Here is an 18,309-nt window from a genome sequence, read left to right as displayed (position 1 = left end):
GACCAGGAGGTAATTTTGGTTGACCTTGTGCAGCCCATCTCGACCAGGAGAATATTTTGGCGACCTTGAGTAGTCCACCTCAACCAGAATGTAATTCTTGAGAACATGAGCAAACCATCTCGATCAGGAGGTAATTCTGGTGAGCAGGCCATCTCGACCAGGAGGTAATATTGGTGACTTTGAGTAGACACTAGAAGGTAATTATTGAGACCATGAGCAGACCATCCTTGTCCAGGTAGAAATTCTAGTGACCTTGAGCAGGCCATCTCGACTAGAAGGTAATTCTTGAGACCATGAGCAGACCACCTCGACCAAGAGGTTATGGTGACCTTGAGCAGGTCATTCGACTAAAAGATAATTCTAGTGACCTTAAGCAGACCATCTCGACCAGAAGGTAATTCTGGCGACCTCTAGCATATGGTTTAAGGAGACATTGGACTGAGTTACCAGGAAGAAAGACTCAGTAAAAAAAACTCACTTATTTTCTCTAAAATATTAGGGACCATATTCTTAATGAGTTGAAAAATAATAGTCTTCTTAAGAATTCTAAGGGGGAGGATAAAAATCACTATAAAAACCCTTAGAAATGAAGGAAATGGGGTAATCTCTTTCTCTCTCTACAAAGGAATTTTCTTTTCTCTTTTGTTTTCTCTCTCTATAAAAGTTTTCTCAGTTTCTTTTTAGATTTTTTTTCAAAGAGCTTTATCATTAAAAAGTAGCAGTTATAATTAAGCTATAAGAATTGTGGCACAAGTTTTTCCAAGAGGCCTGATTACTGACTTGAGTATTGGAGGGTTCACGCTGGAAAAACATTTGACGTCCTCCTAACTGTTCTCTGTGCGCAGGAAATTTTTTATGTGAAGTGCTCATGGTCAACATTAGCTGCTTGAGTGAAAGCTGAAGACCAGAACCGTCTCCTCACTATAAAAATTTAAGTGTTGATCGCAAAATATTGTGACCGAATTTCTGCATCAATATATATATATATATATAATAGGTCTCTAATCAGGGATCACTAACTAAATTAAAGCCAAAATAAGTTAAAAGATAAAAACAATCTCTCTCAAATGCTAATAGTATATCACTAGTGTATACAGTATCACTAACATGCAGCCTCCTACACGCTACAGGAAGGCTAGAATCCTTTTCAATATATATATATATGGGAAAAGGACTGATATACCCCAAACATTTGGAAAAAAAAAATACAAAACTCTTCAATGTTACAAAAAAAGACATTTAAACCCCAATTTGTTAATAGATTGGATTTGTTTAAATAATTAGAATGTTAATATGCTACATTCCTTTACTAATAACTGGTGAATTTACCTAAGAACCGTCATCCAAAAATCACAAAATTCAATCGATTACTAACTAGAAACCCTCCTCCCCTATCAAAAAATTACAAACCCTTAACAAAACTCTCTAACTGTTGCAATGCAGGCATGATCCACATTGGATTCAAGATTTTATGATGTTTTAAAATGATTTTCAACTATTTACAACATATAAATCTAAAATTTACAGTTCAAAAAATACAAATGTTCGCACTTGAGAATGGTTATATGTATATAGTTGTGTGTGTGTAAAAGTAATTATTCTTAGATGCGGATGCTCTTTTTATTTAAAATACATATTCATGATATACAACATGTGTTGTATTAGTTAATTGAACAACAAATAATAAGAACATTAATACTACATATGATGTTTATAGTCAATTTGTATTTTGAGAGAAATGGACATTTACATTGGAGAAGGACTGTATATTAGAGAAATATATCTTTTATTTTAAAGGAATCAAGTTAAAGGCTTATTACCATTGCATATGAAGCATGGACCTTCAAATCTTTTTTATATATAATTTGCAAGCATCATTTGAACTTATAAATTCTTATAACAACTTTGACAAAACCCTAGATTAATTCCCAAACATATATAAAATGGTTCTTTCGAATGAAAGCATAAATGTTATTATTAGGAAAGTAACCCACACAAGCAGCTACAAGCTAAGCATAAATTAATTCTTTCTTTCTTTGTATGATTAAAAAAGGATGTGTATCACAAATAAATATAGAAAAATTAAACCAACATAATCTAAGGCAATAAAAGATATTGATTTTTGTGTAGAAAACTCTAATCATAACAAACTATGGGACCAAAATCCTATATAACCTTCTACTATATAATTTTGGGATTACAACACAATATCTCCCTAAATAGCACTATATCAAGAGCCAAATCATTCTTGATTCAATACAATAACATATAATTAAATCATTCTACAAATGGTATCACAAATATCAACTAAAGAGAGGCTATTTTGCAAATCAACACAACTAAGAACGTAGCCCTCAAACAAAGGTGACGACACTGTCTTCTTCTTTTTCTTCTCTCTTTCTGCATTTTGGTTTCAGTCCTAAATGCGTTTGCTTTATTTGTTTTTATAATGTCGTGGTAAATATCATCTAAATATATATAGGAATATATTATATATATTTAGAAAGAGAAGAAATTAAAATGCTGTAACATTTTTTTTCTGGAACAGAAAAAATAATTTCTATTAATGTAATTGACAATTAAATAAAAAATTTTGTTAAGAAAAAATAAGACGCAGCAGAACAACATTTAGACTCTTTTGCAAAATTTTTATAATTTATAATATTTGCGTCCTCTTTCTCGTTTGTGACGGTCAGGATGAAGAACAATTGAGCCCTTCTCATCATGCATTTATACACCTCTGCATTGTTATAGAAACAAATCAAACAAGCTAAAGAACCAATGCTGCAAGACCTTATTGTTAGGAAATATATCTTATTTTTCAATAAAAAAATTACTATAATATTTACTTCTTTAGTAAGATTCTTATTCAAGGAAAAAATAATTTTTCCTTTGGAATTTGACTTATTAAAGGAGGAATACAACTAGTATAAGAAGTGGAACACATCACCTACAAGCTAAAGAACCACATTTAGACTCTTTTGCAAAAGTTTTATAATTTATAATATTTGCGTCCTCTTTCTCGTTTGTGACGGTCAGGACTTAATGAATGCTTCTAAAAGTTTTTATAAAATAAGCACTTTTAAAAAAAATTAAAATAAAATAGAATGTAAATATATATACATATACCAAATCTTTCTCTAGTGCGGGTGTGATCTGCATTTTTTTAAATGTGGATTTGAGATTTTATAATATTGTAAAATGATTTTCAACCGTTTTCAACATACAAAACCCAAATTCACAGTTTAAAAAGTACGAATGTCCACACTTGAGAATGATATTATATATATAGAGTTTTTTTTGTATAAAAGTAATTATTCTCATATGCGGGTGCCTGTATCTTTTAAAATACAGATTCGTTGTATATACCATATGATTTATTAGTTAATTGAACAAAAATAATAAGGACATTAATATACCATATGATGTATATAATAAATTCGCATTTTACTAGGTATAGACATCCGTACTAGAGAATAACTATATATACGAGAAACTATCTTTTATTTTAAAGGAATCAAGTTAAAGGATTATTGCCATTGCATATGAAGTGTGGACCCTCAATTTTTTTCATATATAATTTGTAAGCATCATTTGACGTTGTAAATTCTTGTAATAAAACCCTAGATTTTTTCTATTTTATAAGTAAATTAAAAGAGAGAGAGAGAGATGGGGGGGGGGGGGGGGGGAATAATTTTCCACAATATAATTAATGGGATTACATTACAATACCTCCCTAAATAATACTGGAGGCTCATTATATCAAGAGCCACATTATTCATGGTTCAGTACAACATCTAATTAAATCATTTCACAAATCGGTGTCACAAATATCTACTACAGAGAGGCTATTTTGCAAATCAACGCCACTAAGAACATAGCGCCCAAACCAAGGCCATGGCACTGCCTTCTTCTATTTCTACTCTCTTTCTGTGTTCTGGTTACAGTCCCAAACGCATTTGCTTCATTTATTTTTATAATGTCATGGTAAATATCATCTGTGTGTGTGTGTGTGTGTGTGTGTGTGTGTGTGTTTGAATATTTAGAAGGACAAAAAATTAAAAGGATGTAACAATTTTTTTTTTTTGGGAACTAAGCCCATAATTTTTATTAATTTAATTGACAATTAAATAAAAAATCCTGTTAGAAAAAATAAGATGCAACAGAAAAACATTTAGACTCATTTGCAAAGGATTTTTAATTTATAATGTTTGCGCCTTCTTTCTTGCTTGTGGCGGTAAAGCCAATATTGGTTTATCTACCAAAGCTTAACAAGTAATTTACAGTAAGATGCAACCCTTTTGACTTCTTGTCAAGCTGAAGAACAATTGAGCCCTTCTTAGTTGTTACAATGCATTTATACGCCTCTGCATTCTTATAGTAACAAATCAAACAAGCTGAGGAACATATGCCACAGGACCTTGTCAACCTGCAAAAATGATTTTCATTACTTGATCTTTTGCTCTTAATCAATCCTCAATTTAAAAAATTAAAAGGTCTGTAATCAACCTTGAGCCATGGATAAAATGTTACATTTAAAGCAAAACAAAATCTGGTGTTATCCATTGTATCAAAATGTCCTAATAAAGGTTTCTGTATTACATCAATCTTCTAGTCTCTTGTCTCTCTTAAAGTTGTATCACTTGTAAATCTACATTAATATACAGTTAATGCATTGAACAAAGCTAGTAGAATTATGTCCAGCTTGAGCCTGGTCAGTGCCATCATTTGGATCGAAAATAGGAACCGGAGGTCGAAAAAGAGGGGAATCAATGATGATATCATCCTCTGGGTTATCAGAACTCCACAGTCTCCACTTGAGCTCAAAGCTCAACCCTGGTTCGTTATCACTTTCATCTGGTTCCATCCTTGTCTCTGGAATCTCCAGCACTATCTCCGAAATCTCCTGAATTGGCCCCTTGCCAGGTCTGTGTAAAATGTCCTGGAGAGGATCCTTGCTTAGCATTGAGCTTGAAGTTTCTCCAGCTTCGACTTTCCGTTGAGGCCCTAACTTAAGCTTCTCATTTCTTTCAAGCAAAATCTGCTTATCCATGCACATTTCGTAAGTTCTCTTTAAGCAGGATTCTAGTTCCTCCTGTGACAACATAGATACCAAAGCTTTTCAAACGATTCTGTTGCATTATACTTTGACTTGCCCATAACTGAAACGAGAGGACAATATCAAACAATTCACTCATGCAACGCAATCAATAAATGTGGGTTCAATTTGTTACCTCTTTGATATGTTTGGTAGCCAAAATATCCCTTTCACATTGGTTGTATTCATTGGGGTACAAAAGTCTGCAAGCTGTGAGAAGAGATGATGCTGCCATCACTGAAGGCTTATATTGTGTAAAATTGATGTCTATCATCAAAACAACGTAAACATTGATCAATTTCATGAAGCTTAAAACAAGGCCCATTAAGAGTATCACTTATGTGATTAGAACAACAGAAACGGCAGAATTTGAGATTATTATCTCTTCTGTAAGCTAACTTACCGCCTTGTGCTTGGATTATAATCTCGTTGAGGGTTCTACGCATAATGCCTTTTCCCACTGGGATTTTTCCAACAAAGAACTCCTTAAAGTACATGGCTGTTACAGCACGCAATCGCCAATTAATTCCTTTGAGAATCTGAAGTTCCATGCTCAGTATGTGCCTTTTGTAGTCCTCATTCAGATTGTTATCTCTCTTTTGACACACAAGTAAACCAGACTAATTAGTGACAAAAATTCATTCCCCTTTTCAAGAAAAATTTGTATATACCCACTTACCTCAAAATAGATGAATCTGAAAGCTTGGTTTCTGACCTTCCAAGCAAGTGTAAGACAACAAATGGCAGCAAGAACAATATCATCTCTCACACGGCCAAGCACATTCTGATTAAAGAAGTTGGGAAGTAAATATAAGCACAAATCTGTGGAAATACAACATGTATGTTTCAAAAAATTTCGGGTTTTGATATTTGTAATACCGGGAGTTGGTTCCTGGAAATGAAAAGATCAAAGTAATTCATTGCAAGATATGGTATGAATGCATCAAAATTGAAGCATTTCGAGTTCTGCGTGCAACACATGAAATGCCAACCAGTAAGTTTCAGAAATTGATCACAGATTAGAAGTCTGATTCAGAAATCAAACAATCAATGCATAAATTTGTAAAAGATATTTTGTGTGTGACTGAACTTGTTTTCTAATAGGTCTTTTAAATTAATCAATTGGGTCATAAGCATGTAAGAAACCGTTGCATTAGATTTAAGGCAAAGAAAAGGAAACAAAACAGAGGAATCAGCATATTTTTCTTTACATTTTCTTAGTTGCCAAACATGTTCAATCCATGAAAAAGCACACAAAACCATAAGCTTTCCTTCATTTCTTTCCTTTCTTTTTCTCCATTTTCCCAGCAAACAAACAGAATCTATCATTTTCGATTAACAAATTAAAGCAACCGAGGCGCTGACAGAAATTCCCAAGAACCACAAAAATCAAAGTTTGAAAGTTCCTTTCTTTTCTAATCTTTTTCACTAAGCAACCCATCCGAAACACAAGAGCCAAATTACTTCCCACATAAAATCCTCAGTGTGCCATTCATTAAATTTCTTTTCCTTTCATTTTCGTAGGAACCAAACAAGAAATCAGAAGCACTTACTTTGAGGATCACATTCAGAGCGACTTTTCTCAGAGTCGCTTCTTTGCTCACTGCATAGCCCTCAGCGGCCATTGACTCCCTTTCCTCATTAAAGAACTTCTCTAGAGCTTGTTGCTCGAATGAGTGTAGTGGGTTACCGGAATCGAAATCCATTTTCAATATTAAAAAGATTTTGAATGCTTGTTTCTTATTAGAGATAGAAAAAATGCAAAGAAATAAGACAAGAAGTGAAAGAAGATGAATTAAAAGATTGAGTCGATTTTTCTCCCTCAGAAAACTACTTTCCCTATCTCTCTCTAGGCAGTTAATATCGTTTGTTCGTTAAAGACCGTTATGCTATGAAATTTTGGCGGTTCAATGATGATTTGTTGTTTACGGTTGTTTCTCTGCAGTTGGTCCGGTGACTAATGGTATTTTGCCACACTTATTGGAGGTGTAAAATTGGGCCCAATGGATTATGGAGTGACTGCGTATGAGGGCAAAAATGGGCCCATGTAGCATTTTGCCATACGACCTAGTTCAGTTAACACGGTGTCGTTTTTTGTTTGTTGTAGTTGCTAGTTGCTACATGCCTACACCCAGGTATCGGGCTACCGCCTACATGAAGAAGATTAATAAAATAATATAATAATGGAAATGAAGATCATTCCCAGCTAATCAAACATAAATTAGTAAATTAATGACCTCAATAATACGTAGCAACCCAAAGTTCCTTTTAATTTTATGTACTCTTTTCGAGTATATTAACTGGACCAGCTACTAGAAAATTGACTAATAATATCATAACCATAGGGTAGTATCGATAGAAATTATTACACAATTACTTACAAACTAAAAAAATAAAAAATAAAACAAGAGAATTTAATAGAAATTTTCTAGGTAGTAACTTGCTTTTGCAAATTATGTGAAGCGGTCTCCCATGATCACTTTATATAATGAGTCGAAGGAGGGCCTGTTCATTTCAATTGACGTCGAAAATAATCGTATGACAAATTTCGTAGCTACCTCTGATAATCGACAAAAGTGAGAGGATATCCCACATGATTCAACGGTTCTTATATCGAATTAATTAAATATATGTACAATTTTTCTTTTCCTCGAGTCCGATACATACATATACTTGTTGTATGCTAAATTTATATAATCCATAATTAATTTTTATTTTGATATATAGCTGTAGTATTTGACAATGACTCACTTTTCTTAATCTCTAGGATTAGAGTGTCATCGCCTTGACCTTGACATATAAAAAGAGCCTCTACCCGTTATTCTATGAGCGTCCATTAGTGTACTTGGTTATCATACACAATTACCCGCTTTCTCGACATATACATTATCATAAGTTAATCTATGCAAACCCTAGCTAGTGCCCTTTGTTAAGTACCTTGACCCCTAAGAAACCCGAACAGTCGTGTCTCACATTTTCTTGAAACCAACCATTCCACCAATTTAAGCACGTCTCAGTTGCATTATCTAGAGTTCCCCAACTCTAAATTTCATTAGCGCATCACCGCATTGTCAAGTTGCTTATGCGTTAAGTAACATATTGAGCGCTATAAAAAATGAGGAATGAAAGTGTTAATTATTCTCTCACGCACCAAATAAATAAAGATTTATTAAAACAAATAGTAATATATTTGTCTCTAGTAATAAAAGGAAAATTCAAATGTCATGAGGACAATTACATTTAAATTTCTTTATGTAAATAAGAAGGTCACAACTATGAGAAATTTGGGTTTCATTTTGTCTATGTATTATTATTCACCCATTCCCAAAAATAAAAAGAGTAGTGCTAAATGTCGGGAAGGCTAAGAGAAACGGCAGCTTGTGTTGCCGTTTCGCGCGTGTTCTCTTGGCTCCACCCCCCACGTTACTTTCTCTTTTCTTTTTAACTTAACGTTTGCTGCAGTCAACTCATCCTCCAACACCAGAAACTCTCGTATCTTCTCCCTCCCCTCAATTTCATCAGCATCATCGGCACTCTCTCTCGTCAACGGCATCATTACCGACAGCCACCTCTTTCTCTTCAGCTCGTCACGATAGACACCACCAATCTGGTTCGTCACTTCATCCGGATCTCTCCATTATTCCAAGTGTGTTTCCCCTTTTTTTTTTGTTCTGAAAAACCCAAAAAAATAAACAACAACACCTATATTGATTTTGATTTTTTTTATTCCAAGTCAAAGGGGTGCTTGGCTTTTAATTATATAAGATAGAAGATGAAACCAAATTTTGATGTTGATCAAGAAGAAGAAACAAAATTGACAGAAGGAAGAAGAAGATAATTGTGATGATGATGTTGTTGATGAAGAAGATGAAATTGACGATGGATAGAAGCAACGAATAAATTGCATAAGAGAGAGAAAGAAAAAAGAGAAGAAGAAGAAGATAAAAGAAGAAAAAAAACAGAAAAGAGCTAAAATAATATAAAAAAACAAAAGAGGAAATGCTTAAAATAAAGAAGAGGTGGGGCCAAGAGAACACGCGTGAAACGACAGTACAAACTATCATTTCTCTCAGGGTTCTCTCAACCTTCCCGACGTTAAGCATTTTCCAAATAAAAATAGGGACAAACTTTCGACTTGTTCAACACGCCTCTGCCGCAAAAAGACAGATTGCCCAGGCACATTCTGTTCTTTATCTACTGATGGCTCGTTATCTTCCATAAAGAAACACCGAGTCAAATAAATTCTTTTTATCCCAAGCAGATTTCTGATAAAAAGAATAAAGCCTCAAGACTCAAATTTGAATGGCTAGCCAAATAAAGCCTTGGGAATAAAAAAATTAATTTGTTATTAGCGAGAATCAGCAGAATGACAATATCACATAGATTTCTGATAAGTTTTTAATATCACAACAATTAACACTATTAAATGTTAAATGTGATATTTTAAAAATAAATTTTCTAGTTTCAATTTGTAGAGGCTTTGATTAATGATCAATTTCTATATGGAATGCATTTCTATTTATTTATTTATTGTCACTATCACTAAAAAAAATTTCATAATCCCAAAGTGGTAAAAATAAATTCGAAGAGTAACCAAAATGTCATTCCTCCAATGTATTATTTACGATTCTAATTCTTTGTACCAGTATGTATGTATGTGGCGGCTTAACTTTCATTTAAAGGGCGACATTAATATCATCACAACTGCTCAGTCCAGCCTTGAACTCGTTCATAAGGATTAGGACTCTGTGTTCCATAGCCTTCACACGCCCTTGAACTGTTCTGCCTTTTTCACGAGCAATTCCGCCTTCACCGATTTGGAAATTCTTGGTACAGGTACATAACCGTGGTCTTGGCCTTGGGCCTGTGGACTTAGGTAACTCTCAAAGCTTAAGCTAACCGTAGCCCACTAACTTCGTTGAAGCCCAGTCGTAAAAGATGAAAAATAATAAAAGGATTGGGACTATTGCCACCCCTCTTATAAAATTCCTTCTTTCTGAAAAATACCTACTTAAAAAAATTAAAATAACACAACTACTAATAATACCCACACGTTAAATCCATAAATGATCTTATATACTTTCTTCTCGATGAAGATATGCAATAGTTTGTAGATGGAAAACATATGAAGACTTTTAAAGTCCCTAGTTAAGGAACCTTTGTGAAGATATTTTTTGTAATGGAAGATAAGTTAAACCTTTCTTTTTTTCTTGAATACTGATACGTCTAATACAATTACAAGTCTATTACAAATACCTTATATACCAAGTCTAACTTATATGGCGAATTAGGGTCTTCTTCTATTTTTTTTTTCTCCTATTCTCTCCGCAACTTTTAAATCTGGTGAAAAAAGCTAATATAATTATAAATAAAGTGAAAACACTTAATTTTATTGACAACATTAAAATTTAAGATTTAATCTCGATCACTTATTTCACTAAAAAAGAGAAAACACAAAGAGAGAATTCTTAAATATATGTAATACCGTCCAAATTTATAGCATTACATATATTAGAGGAATATTTATTCAACTAAAAAAGATACTTACCTCTACCTAATTTTGTAAGAGTGAGAGAAATTTTAAGTCTTGGACTCGAATCCTATTGAGGGTGGGGGGCTTGCTATTCGGCCACAGCCATTTGCTTTCCCATCACCTGAGATGAATTAAAGCTTTATGAATAATTATCGGACGTCTTCGAAGAGACAGCTTATGAAAATTAAAGGTTAAGAGAAACATATTGCATATTCAAAAAGCATTTTGCTTTTCGGCAGATTGAATAAACTCTCCCTAAAGAGGTCCCCATCAGCCTTCAATGTGGCCAACGGTTGGCCAAAACGTGTCCGATCAAATCCATTTACTTGATTGATGAAACAAACACATCGTCCTATTAGCATGTGAAACGGTAACATCAAAGATCTAGATTCAAGAGGTCAAAGGGAAAACTGTTCTGCCCACGCAAGCCTTTATGAGCCGCCGAAAAATTGTCCTGAAGGATGCTTGAATCCTTGGGAGATTGAACTTACGGGATCCCGTATCTTACGTGTGTATGTAAAATATATTCATTTCACATGAATAATCTAAATTTATAGATGATATATAACTCTGTTCCTTATAAAAAAAGAATACTATATTTTATGGCTTTTAGCTTTATAAAAGGTTTGAATCTACTTTGCAATGAAATTATTTCAATAAAAATATTTTTTATTTTATATTAAATAAAGATTATATTGAATTTCAACTAATCTAGATTTGAGTTAGGTAGAATAGAACCATTAGAACTGTAAAATTCTCCTAATTAATATCGATTAATTCAGATTTGAGTCAGGTAGGACCATTAGGGCGGCAAAACCCTCCTATAACTGCATTCTCAAGACTCGAACCGAGAATCTTTGTTAAATTAGAACAACTTCATACCAGTTGATCTTCGCGCTTATTGGTAAAACATTTTTTCTTTTTTTTAACAATTAGATGGAGTTTCTCATTTTCTATTAAATGTGAGTTATAATGTTAAAGTCTTAAAGAACATATTTTCATTTTTCATATCCTAGACAATTGGTCAAGTCAAGGCTTTATTTAGTCATGTGAATAATGATTGCGAGGAACCTGAAGAAGATGCGCACTAAACTCCTATAATGGAATTATAGAATTTTGACTGGACTCATATAATTATCCTACAATTAGCCATATGTAATCTTTAATCTTTTGTCTTATATTTATTTTAATACTGGAAAATTTAGTGATTATATACATGTACATATACATATAATTAGGAATAACTTATGTTTGTTACAAAGTCCCCTGACCCATCAAATTAAACCGAAATTAATATTTTAGTGCTTAGCATATATAAGTGTCAACAAAATATTTGTCTATGGATTATTTGATTATAAAAAAATTTAGGGAAATTTACAACTGTCCACCTGTTTGTTTTGCCTTTTTCAAAAATACACAAACACTTTTTTTTTTCAACGCGCCACCTGAAGTTTGCTTTTTGTTGCATTCGTCCACGTGCGTCTAATTTCCGTTAGCGAATTTAACGAAATGACCTTTTTACCCCTCAAAATTACAATTTAACCCAAAATAAATAGAAATTGGAGATGGATTTAATTTTTTTCAAAGGTGGATGCTAGAAATTGGAGGAAAATAATGTTTGTTACTAAATTTAGAAAATTTGTACTTATTTTTTTGGAGGAAAATAGTGTTTGTTGCTTGCTAAATTTAGAAAATTTGAATTTATTTTTTCAATTTCTAGCATCCACCTTTGAAAAAAATTAAATCCATCCAATTTATCTCCAATTCCCATTTATTTTGGGTTAAATTGTAATTTTGAGGGGTAAAAAGGTCATTTCGTTAACATTCCGTTAAATCCACTAACGGGAATTAGACGGAAGTGGACGAATGCAACAAAAAGCAAACTTCAGGTGGCGCACTGAAAAAAAAAAGTGTTTGTATATTTTTGAAAAAGGCAAAACAAACAGGTGGACAATTGTAAATTTTCCAAAAATTTAATTTGAAAAAGGCAAAACAAACGTGGACGATTGTAAATTTCTCAAAAATTTAATTAACTCATAAAAGAGTAATTCATGTAGATTACATTACAACTTCAGTAAGATTGAATCTCAAATTAATATTGCCAAAAAAAATTATTGTGACATATTGTATTTTATTATACAAGTCCAATCGCATCCAAGCTATCAAACAACAAATTGCTGCAGTAACTGTCCCTCTCATCTTCAGTGCACCCATTGACGTAGTTTGTGGACGATGAATTCAATGGAGTCGAGCTAGATGAAGGCGTTGCTAGAACTGATCCAAATCTCATGTTCGCGATACTGCCACCATGCATATTGTTGTTAAAATATGCTTGGTTTTGGTTTAATGATGGTTCAACAATCCTCGATTGATTTTCAGTTTCTGGGCCTCCGTAGTTTGACGCTGGATTAGATCCTTTTGACATGCTTTGAGGCTCTACATTTTCTTGACACAAGTTTGTTAGAATATATTGCCAGCTAAAGTTTGTGGGATTGGAAGAAAGTTGCTCCAAAATGGCTTGTGGAGTCTGTGTTTCATTTACGTATGGAGGATTTGAATCAACAGGTGTCTTTAAGCAAGCTTGATTAATTGGGTATTGGAGAGCTTGATGATTTTGTTGTTGAAAGTTTTGAGGAGTAAATTGTGGAGTTGTGTTTTGGCAAGATAAGAGAGTGGTGGCTAAATTCAATAGATCAGGATTCAATAACCCGAGACTCAATAGATTTGAAGCATTAAGTTGAGTGGAGTTGCAAAGAGATGAGCTAAGAATGGATGAGAGTTCAAGAAGATCAAGGCGAGGGCTATGAGTCACAGGATCTATCCCCATTCTTAATAGTTTCTTCTTGATGTGTGTGTTCCAATAGTTCTTGATTTCGTTATCAGTTCTTCCCGGCAAGCGAGAAGCAATTGCTGACCACCTGTAGTAGAACGATGTAAATGATGATGAGAAAATTAGACAATAAATATAAAAAAAAAATAAAAAAAATGACTTGCATATGCATAAGCCTAGCTAGATATGAGAGTTAAAAAACTCTAACTACAAGTCTAAGAAGTAGGTAATATATTTATTGAAAAGTCTACTAACTTAACTCATACTCAAAAGTTAGCTTATGAACTAAGAGGCACCAAATTTATATATTTATTTCAAGATTTATTCTTATATGATGTAAGATTACTTCCTTCACAATATTTACTAGAATATTAAGTAATTTTAGAGCAAAGATTCTTTAAAAAGGACCAAAATTAGTTCTAAGATGGAAGTGTACTCACTTGTTTCCCAAAACTTTGTGTAATTGAATTATGGCCTCTTCTTCTTCAAGAGAGAACTTTCCTCTCTTGATGTCAGGTCTCAAGTAGTTTGTCCAGCGAAGCCTGCAACTCTTTCCACACCTCTTTAGCCCTGCATAAAATAGCCATTAATTAATATGACCAATATAAAATAGCCCTGCATAAAAGCTAACTTGGTACCTCTTAATTAACAAGCACCGCTTAACAAAAATGACATTAATATATTTATCCATGCAAACCTGCATTCTTGGGAAGGGTTCTCCATCTTCCATGACCATGTTTCTGAATATAATCAACAAGCTTCTGATCTTCCTCAGCAGTCCATGGACCTTTCTTCAGTCCATTTTTGTCGGAGCTTGGTGGCCTTCCCATTTCAATTACTCGACAAGCTTAATTTCTTAGAAATTCTTTTTTTTTTTTTTGGGTGTAATTTCTTTGAAATTCTAATAACACAAGAAAGTGTTTTGTGTGTTTAATTTGAGTTAGAGAACTGAAGAAACAAAATTGAAGTCTTTGGAGCAGAGAGCGAAATGTTGGGCGAGCTTAAACATATATATAGAAAAACAAGCAATAAGCTAAGAAAATTGCTGAAGTCAATGGGATTCGGTACCGCCCATTAATATACGTGTCTTCTTTTGAAGGAAAACGCGCTCTCATACACACAAAACGACACTCTCTTTCAACCTTGTGGATGTAAAAGTAAGACTTCCTTTTCTGAATTCTCTATTGAACTTGATCACGTAAGCATGCAACATGCAAATTTTAATTACTTACGTTATGGGAAATTTAAACCCGGTTAAAAATAATAATAATAAAAAAGAGTAAAAAATGGGTATTATGGTGATTCAGCTTGCTTTTATGCTTTCTCTTCATTGTTGATTAGATAAAGAGTTATGGAGCCGATGACGTGCCAAAGAGAGATAGGTAGCCACCATACAAGTGCTGATGGCTTTATCTTTTTTTTTTTCTTTTTTTTTTTTAATAGTTTTTGGTGTGTTGTCTCAAATCGTAAAACAGGCTGACACGTACAAATCGTTTTCCCGTTCGCAGAACATTCTTACTTTTCAAAAACGTATTAGCTGTCACCAATTGATTGCCGCCAGGTAAACCGACGATTTGGGTCGGAAGGGACCCACCTAATTGCATGGCTCGATCCGGGGGACAGAAGTCACAGAACAAAGCCGATGGGCTTATTTAAGCTCCATGTCCATATGCAGTCGGCTGCAGATCGGCTAGCCAAATATTAAGTTAAGCTTTGTTTATAATTAGATTAATTAATAAATAAGCAATTCAACTTTGACTCTGAATTTCGCAATGAATGAACTTTGAAATGATAATTTTATCCACGCAGAAATAGAGCAAAGGTTTGTGAATTGATTTAAAGTGGCTTTAATAGAAAAAGCTCTTTCGATACCTAATTATTGTACATTTGAGATTCCAAATACCAATTTTACTTGTATCATTGCTAGGAACCTAAAATTTGACTTTTAACTAATAATTTATTAGTTTATTTGTAATTGATAAATTACAAAATCTTGAAATTGAGAATCAAATATTAAGATTTCTAACATGACTCGTAATTATAACTAATGATGAGCGACATTATAAGCTCACATGCCCCAATGGTTTAGCACCGAGTGAGTTTCAAAGAGTTTTATTTGAAAAACCACCCGTATTCGAACCCTAAGAAAAATAGGAATTAAAAATTCAATTTAGGCTTTGGTTTTTTTAACTTTTTAAAAAACAAAAATAAAAATATATGTATTATAAGCTCATAGGTGTACTACTTTAAATTTTAAACACGTGATCGATTATGGGATTTTTTTCATTCAACTCAACAGCTAGACATAGCAGTGACATATTGCAAAGAAAAACTGTCTCCCCTACGTGTAGTTTGTAACAGTGAATTGCTATAGTCTTCCCAAGGTTGAGTCCAATCTCTTGATCAAATCACAATTTAATTCTTGAAAGGGAAATATTACAGGTGCTTGAATACTAAAGTTAGGAAGCTTTCATTTTCTTTCTTAATTTATTTGGAATTGGCACCAATTTGAGATAGAGGATCTCTTTGTGGGATGGAAAATTTTGTATGAATGGACATGAAATCTATATGAAAGCAGTGGTCAAACTAATGAATGCGAACATATTAATTAAAACAATATTTCTTCAACCTTTGCCTAGCTAGCTTGCTGTTAAAATTATTAGAAATTATATCAATAGTAACATTAATATCAGAAAGGGTCGAACTATATTTATTGTCCTACAACATTGAACGAAAAAATAAATAATAGCGGGCCACTTGGTACACTTGATGGTAAGCTAGTCTATTCCTAGACTCATTCTAGGAGATATATATAAAAATCAAAGGTTTGGTTTACATTTAAATCTATCGTATCAATTTTTGTTTAAAAAAAAATGTTACTAAAATTTTGAAAATAAAATAAAACGGACAGCTACATATGAAAAACAAATTAAACTAGAATAATCATTTGGACTTGTTCCATACAATCTGACTTGCATGATTGCATTTCCAGTAAAATCATATCATTTGGAAAGAAAAATGTTAGAAATCATCATATATATCATTTCAGTAATCTAAAGTACAAAGCGAATAGCCTAAATTAGCCAACTTATCAGCATATACTGTATAGTTTCTTATCTGAATACTTGTGTAACTTGCATGATTCTAAAATCCATAAGAGTCAATATAATGTATAGTTTCTTGCCCGAACACTTCTGCAGCTTGCACGATTATAAAATCCATAAGAGTCACACAATTATTACAACGAGTAAGAAATTTTTATTTTATCGATATAATGCTGAAAACATTAGATGAGAAATTATCATTGTTAACCAACAAGCGCGTAGATCAATTGACATAGGGTTGTTCTACCATAACCAAAGTCTTCGGTTCGAGACTTGAGAATACAGCTGCGTTAAATACTAGTTGGGAGAGTTTTACCACTCTAGTGGTCCTATCCGGCTCGAATATGAATTATTCGGGGTCCAATATTAATTTTTGGATACCAGATAGTTTAATATACCCAAAAAAAAAGAAATTATCATTGTTATTACTATTTTTTTATCAGAGATGAGAAATTAATTAACTTGTCAATTGATAGTAATCAATTTAAAGTCTATTTCATATGCAGATATAGAATCTAAACTCTAAAAATTGGAAGCATATGGGAGTGTTGCTAGTTCAGTGAATGCAGACTAGCTTAGACCAAGACTTTCCTCTCGTTAATTTAATGTCCACTTCTGCCCCACTGTTTCATGGTCAAAAGAAGTATAACGTTTGTTCTTTTTCCTAACTTTATTCATTTGTTGATTATAAGCTGTCATGATGCTCTAAACAATCTGTGTGGATAGGGATCAACGTGCTTTATTTTATATAATCAATGGGGCTTTTTTTTTCTTTTTTTTCTTTTTTTTAGGGGAGAGGGGAAAAACAAAACTCTGTAATCGAGAGTAGCTAGAGGCCCTCAAACCATTCAAGTTTTCCTATCGAATAAAAATAACTATACAATTTCATGCATTTGATTTCAAAAATAATTTACCAGAGAAATAAGTAACATGTCAATCACCAGCTGAAATGACTTGGTTCATCAGGCTATGAGTTACATCAAACGCGACTCAACAAGAGTCTTGTTTTCAACTCGAAGATTGAAGAAGGTTTGTTTCATTTGAACATATCTTGTGAACACCATCACTTCAATCTCATGTATGAAGCACGAACCGATACATTGTTTTGTTAGCTCGTGCTTGGCCCCCCCACCCACTTTCTCTTGGATATCAAATGCTGCGCAGGAAATATTTTCACTGTTCGTGACTTGGCTTGTCAACAAAAGTTTGGGAAAATTTTGAAACATGGCATTCTAATAACGCTCAGTGATTGAATGACTCAGCACCACAGCTCATCAGCCAATTAATCATGTTAAAATCATATGGTGCCAATTAATTCTTATTCAAACTAGGAACATGCGCCATCCATTTTGAAATTCTATTCCTCTTAATTTGCTCCTTAAGATTTGCAAATCTCATCAAATGGATTCAGCAGTTCATAGATCTAATAATTTCAAGATCCAACTTACATGATTTGCTCATTCTAGTTAATTCAGCAGGAAAGTTAAATTTACTCATCAAGTCATCGTTGGGAATCCAATCAATTAGTTGTTACATATAATTCGTATTGTGTAAAGGCCCTCGGTCTTGTTTGATTTTAATCTTGGTCAGCAATTTCATCAAATGAGCACGTGAAACGAAACATGTGGTACGTACATATAATGGCACCAAGGCATGATGATACCTTGGAAATGATTTCAACTGCTATATAATGGAAATGATCAAATATATTTAGGACAAGTTTGGTAATGTTATATCCTTTAAA

The 18,309-nt window shown here is 33.2% G+C and overlaps 2 protein-coding genes across 2 annotated transcripts; both read right to left on the bottom strand.

Annotated features, from left to right (window-relative positions):
- Positions 1 to 4,651: 4,651 nt before the first annotated feature.
- Positions 4,652 to 6,804, bottom strand: LOC107175566 (uncharacterized). The gene is made up of 6 exons (XM_015527094.1): positions 6,652 to 6,804; positions 5,978 to 6,064; positions 5,778 to 5,882; positions 5,502 to 5,694; positions 5,235 to 5,365; positions 4,652 to 5,095 (listed from the first exon to the last, which is right to left on the bottom strand). Exons 1-6 carry the CDS (start codon positions 6,802 to 6,804, stop codon positions 4,652 to 4,654), a joined length of 1,113 nt encoding a protein of 370 aa, XP_015382580.1.
- Positions 6,805 to 12,706: 5,902 nt separating this feature from the next.
- LOC102621894 (transcription factor MYB41) lies at positions 12,707 to 14,475 on the bottom strand. The gene is made up of 3 exons (XM_006464597.4): positions 14,159 to 14,475; positions 13,902 to 14,031; positions 12,707 to 13,549 (listed from the first exon to the last, which is right to left on the bottom strand). Exons 1-3 carry the CDS (start codon positions 14,289 to 14,291, stop codon positions 12,766 to 12,768), a joined length of 1,047 nt encoding a protein of 348 aa, XP_006464660.1. The 5' UTR covers positions 14,292 to 14,475; the 3' UTR covers positions 12,707 to 12,765.
- Between the last annotated feature and the right edge of the window lie 3,834 nt (positions 14,476 to 18,309).

This window comes from Citrus sinensis, chromosome 9, assembly GCF_022201045.2.
Source record: "Citrus sinensis cultivar Valencia sweet orange chromosome 9, DVS_A1.0, whole genome shotgun sequence".
NCBI classification, from domain to species: domain Eukaryota; kingdom Viridiplantae; phylum Streptophyta; class Magnoliopsida; order Sapindales; family Rutaceae; genus Citrus; species Citrus sinensis.
This window is presented reverse-complemented; position numbering and strand designations above follow the sequence as displayed.

Bases quoted from the DNA above. Each gene is read 5' to 3' on its own strand.
- LOC102621894 (XM_006464597.4), bottom strand. From the start codon at position 14,291: ATGGGAAGGCCACCAAGCTCCGACAAAAATGGACTGAAGAAAGGTCCA. The intron at 14,032-14,158 runs GTTTGCATGGAT...TATTTTATGCAG, and splicing joins AACCCTTCCCAAGAATGCAG to GGCTAAAGAGGTGTGGAAAG. The intron at 13,550-13,901 runs GTGAGTACACTT...GTTCTACTACAG, and splicing joins CACAAAGTTTTGGGAAACAA to GTGGTCAGCAATTGCTTCTC.
- LOC107175566 (XM_015527094.1), bottom strand. From the start codon at position 6,804: ATGGATTTCGATTCCGGTAACCCACTACACTCATTCGAGCAACAAGCT. The intron at 5,695-5,777 runs GTAAGTGGGTAT...GTGTGTCAAAAG, and splicing joins TCAGATTCATCTATTTTGAG to AGAGATAACAATCTGAATGA. The intron at 5,096-5,234 runs GTAACAAATTGA...ATGTTGTCACAG, and splicing joins CTACCAAACATATCAAAGAG to GAGGAACTAGAATCCTGCTT.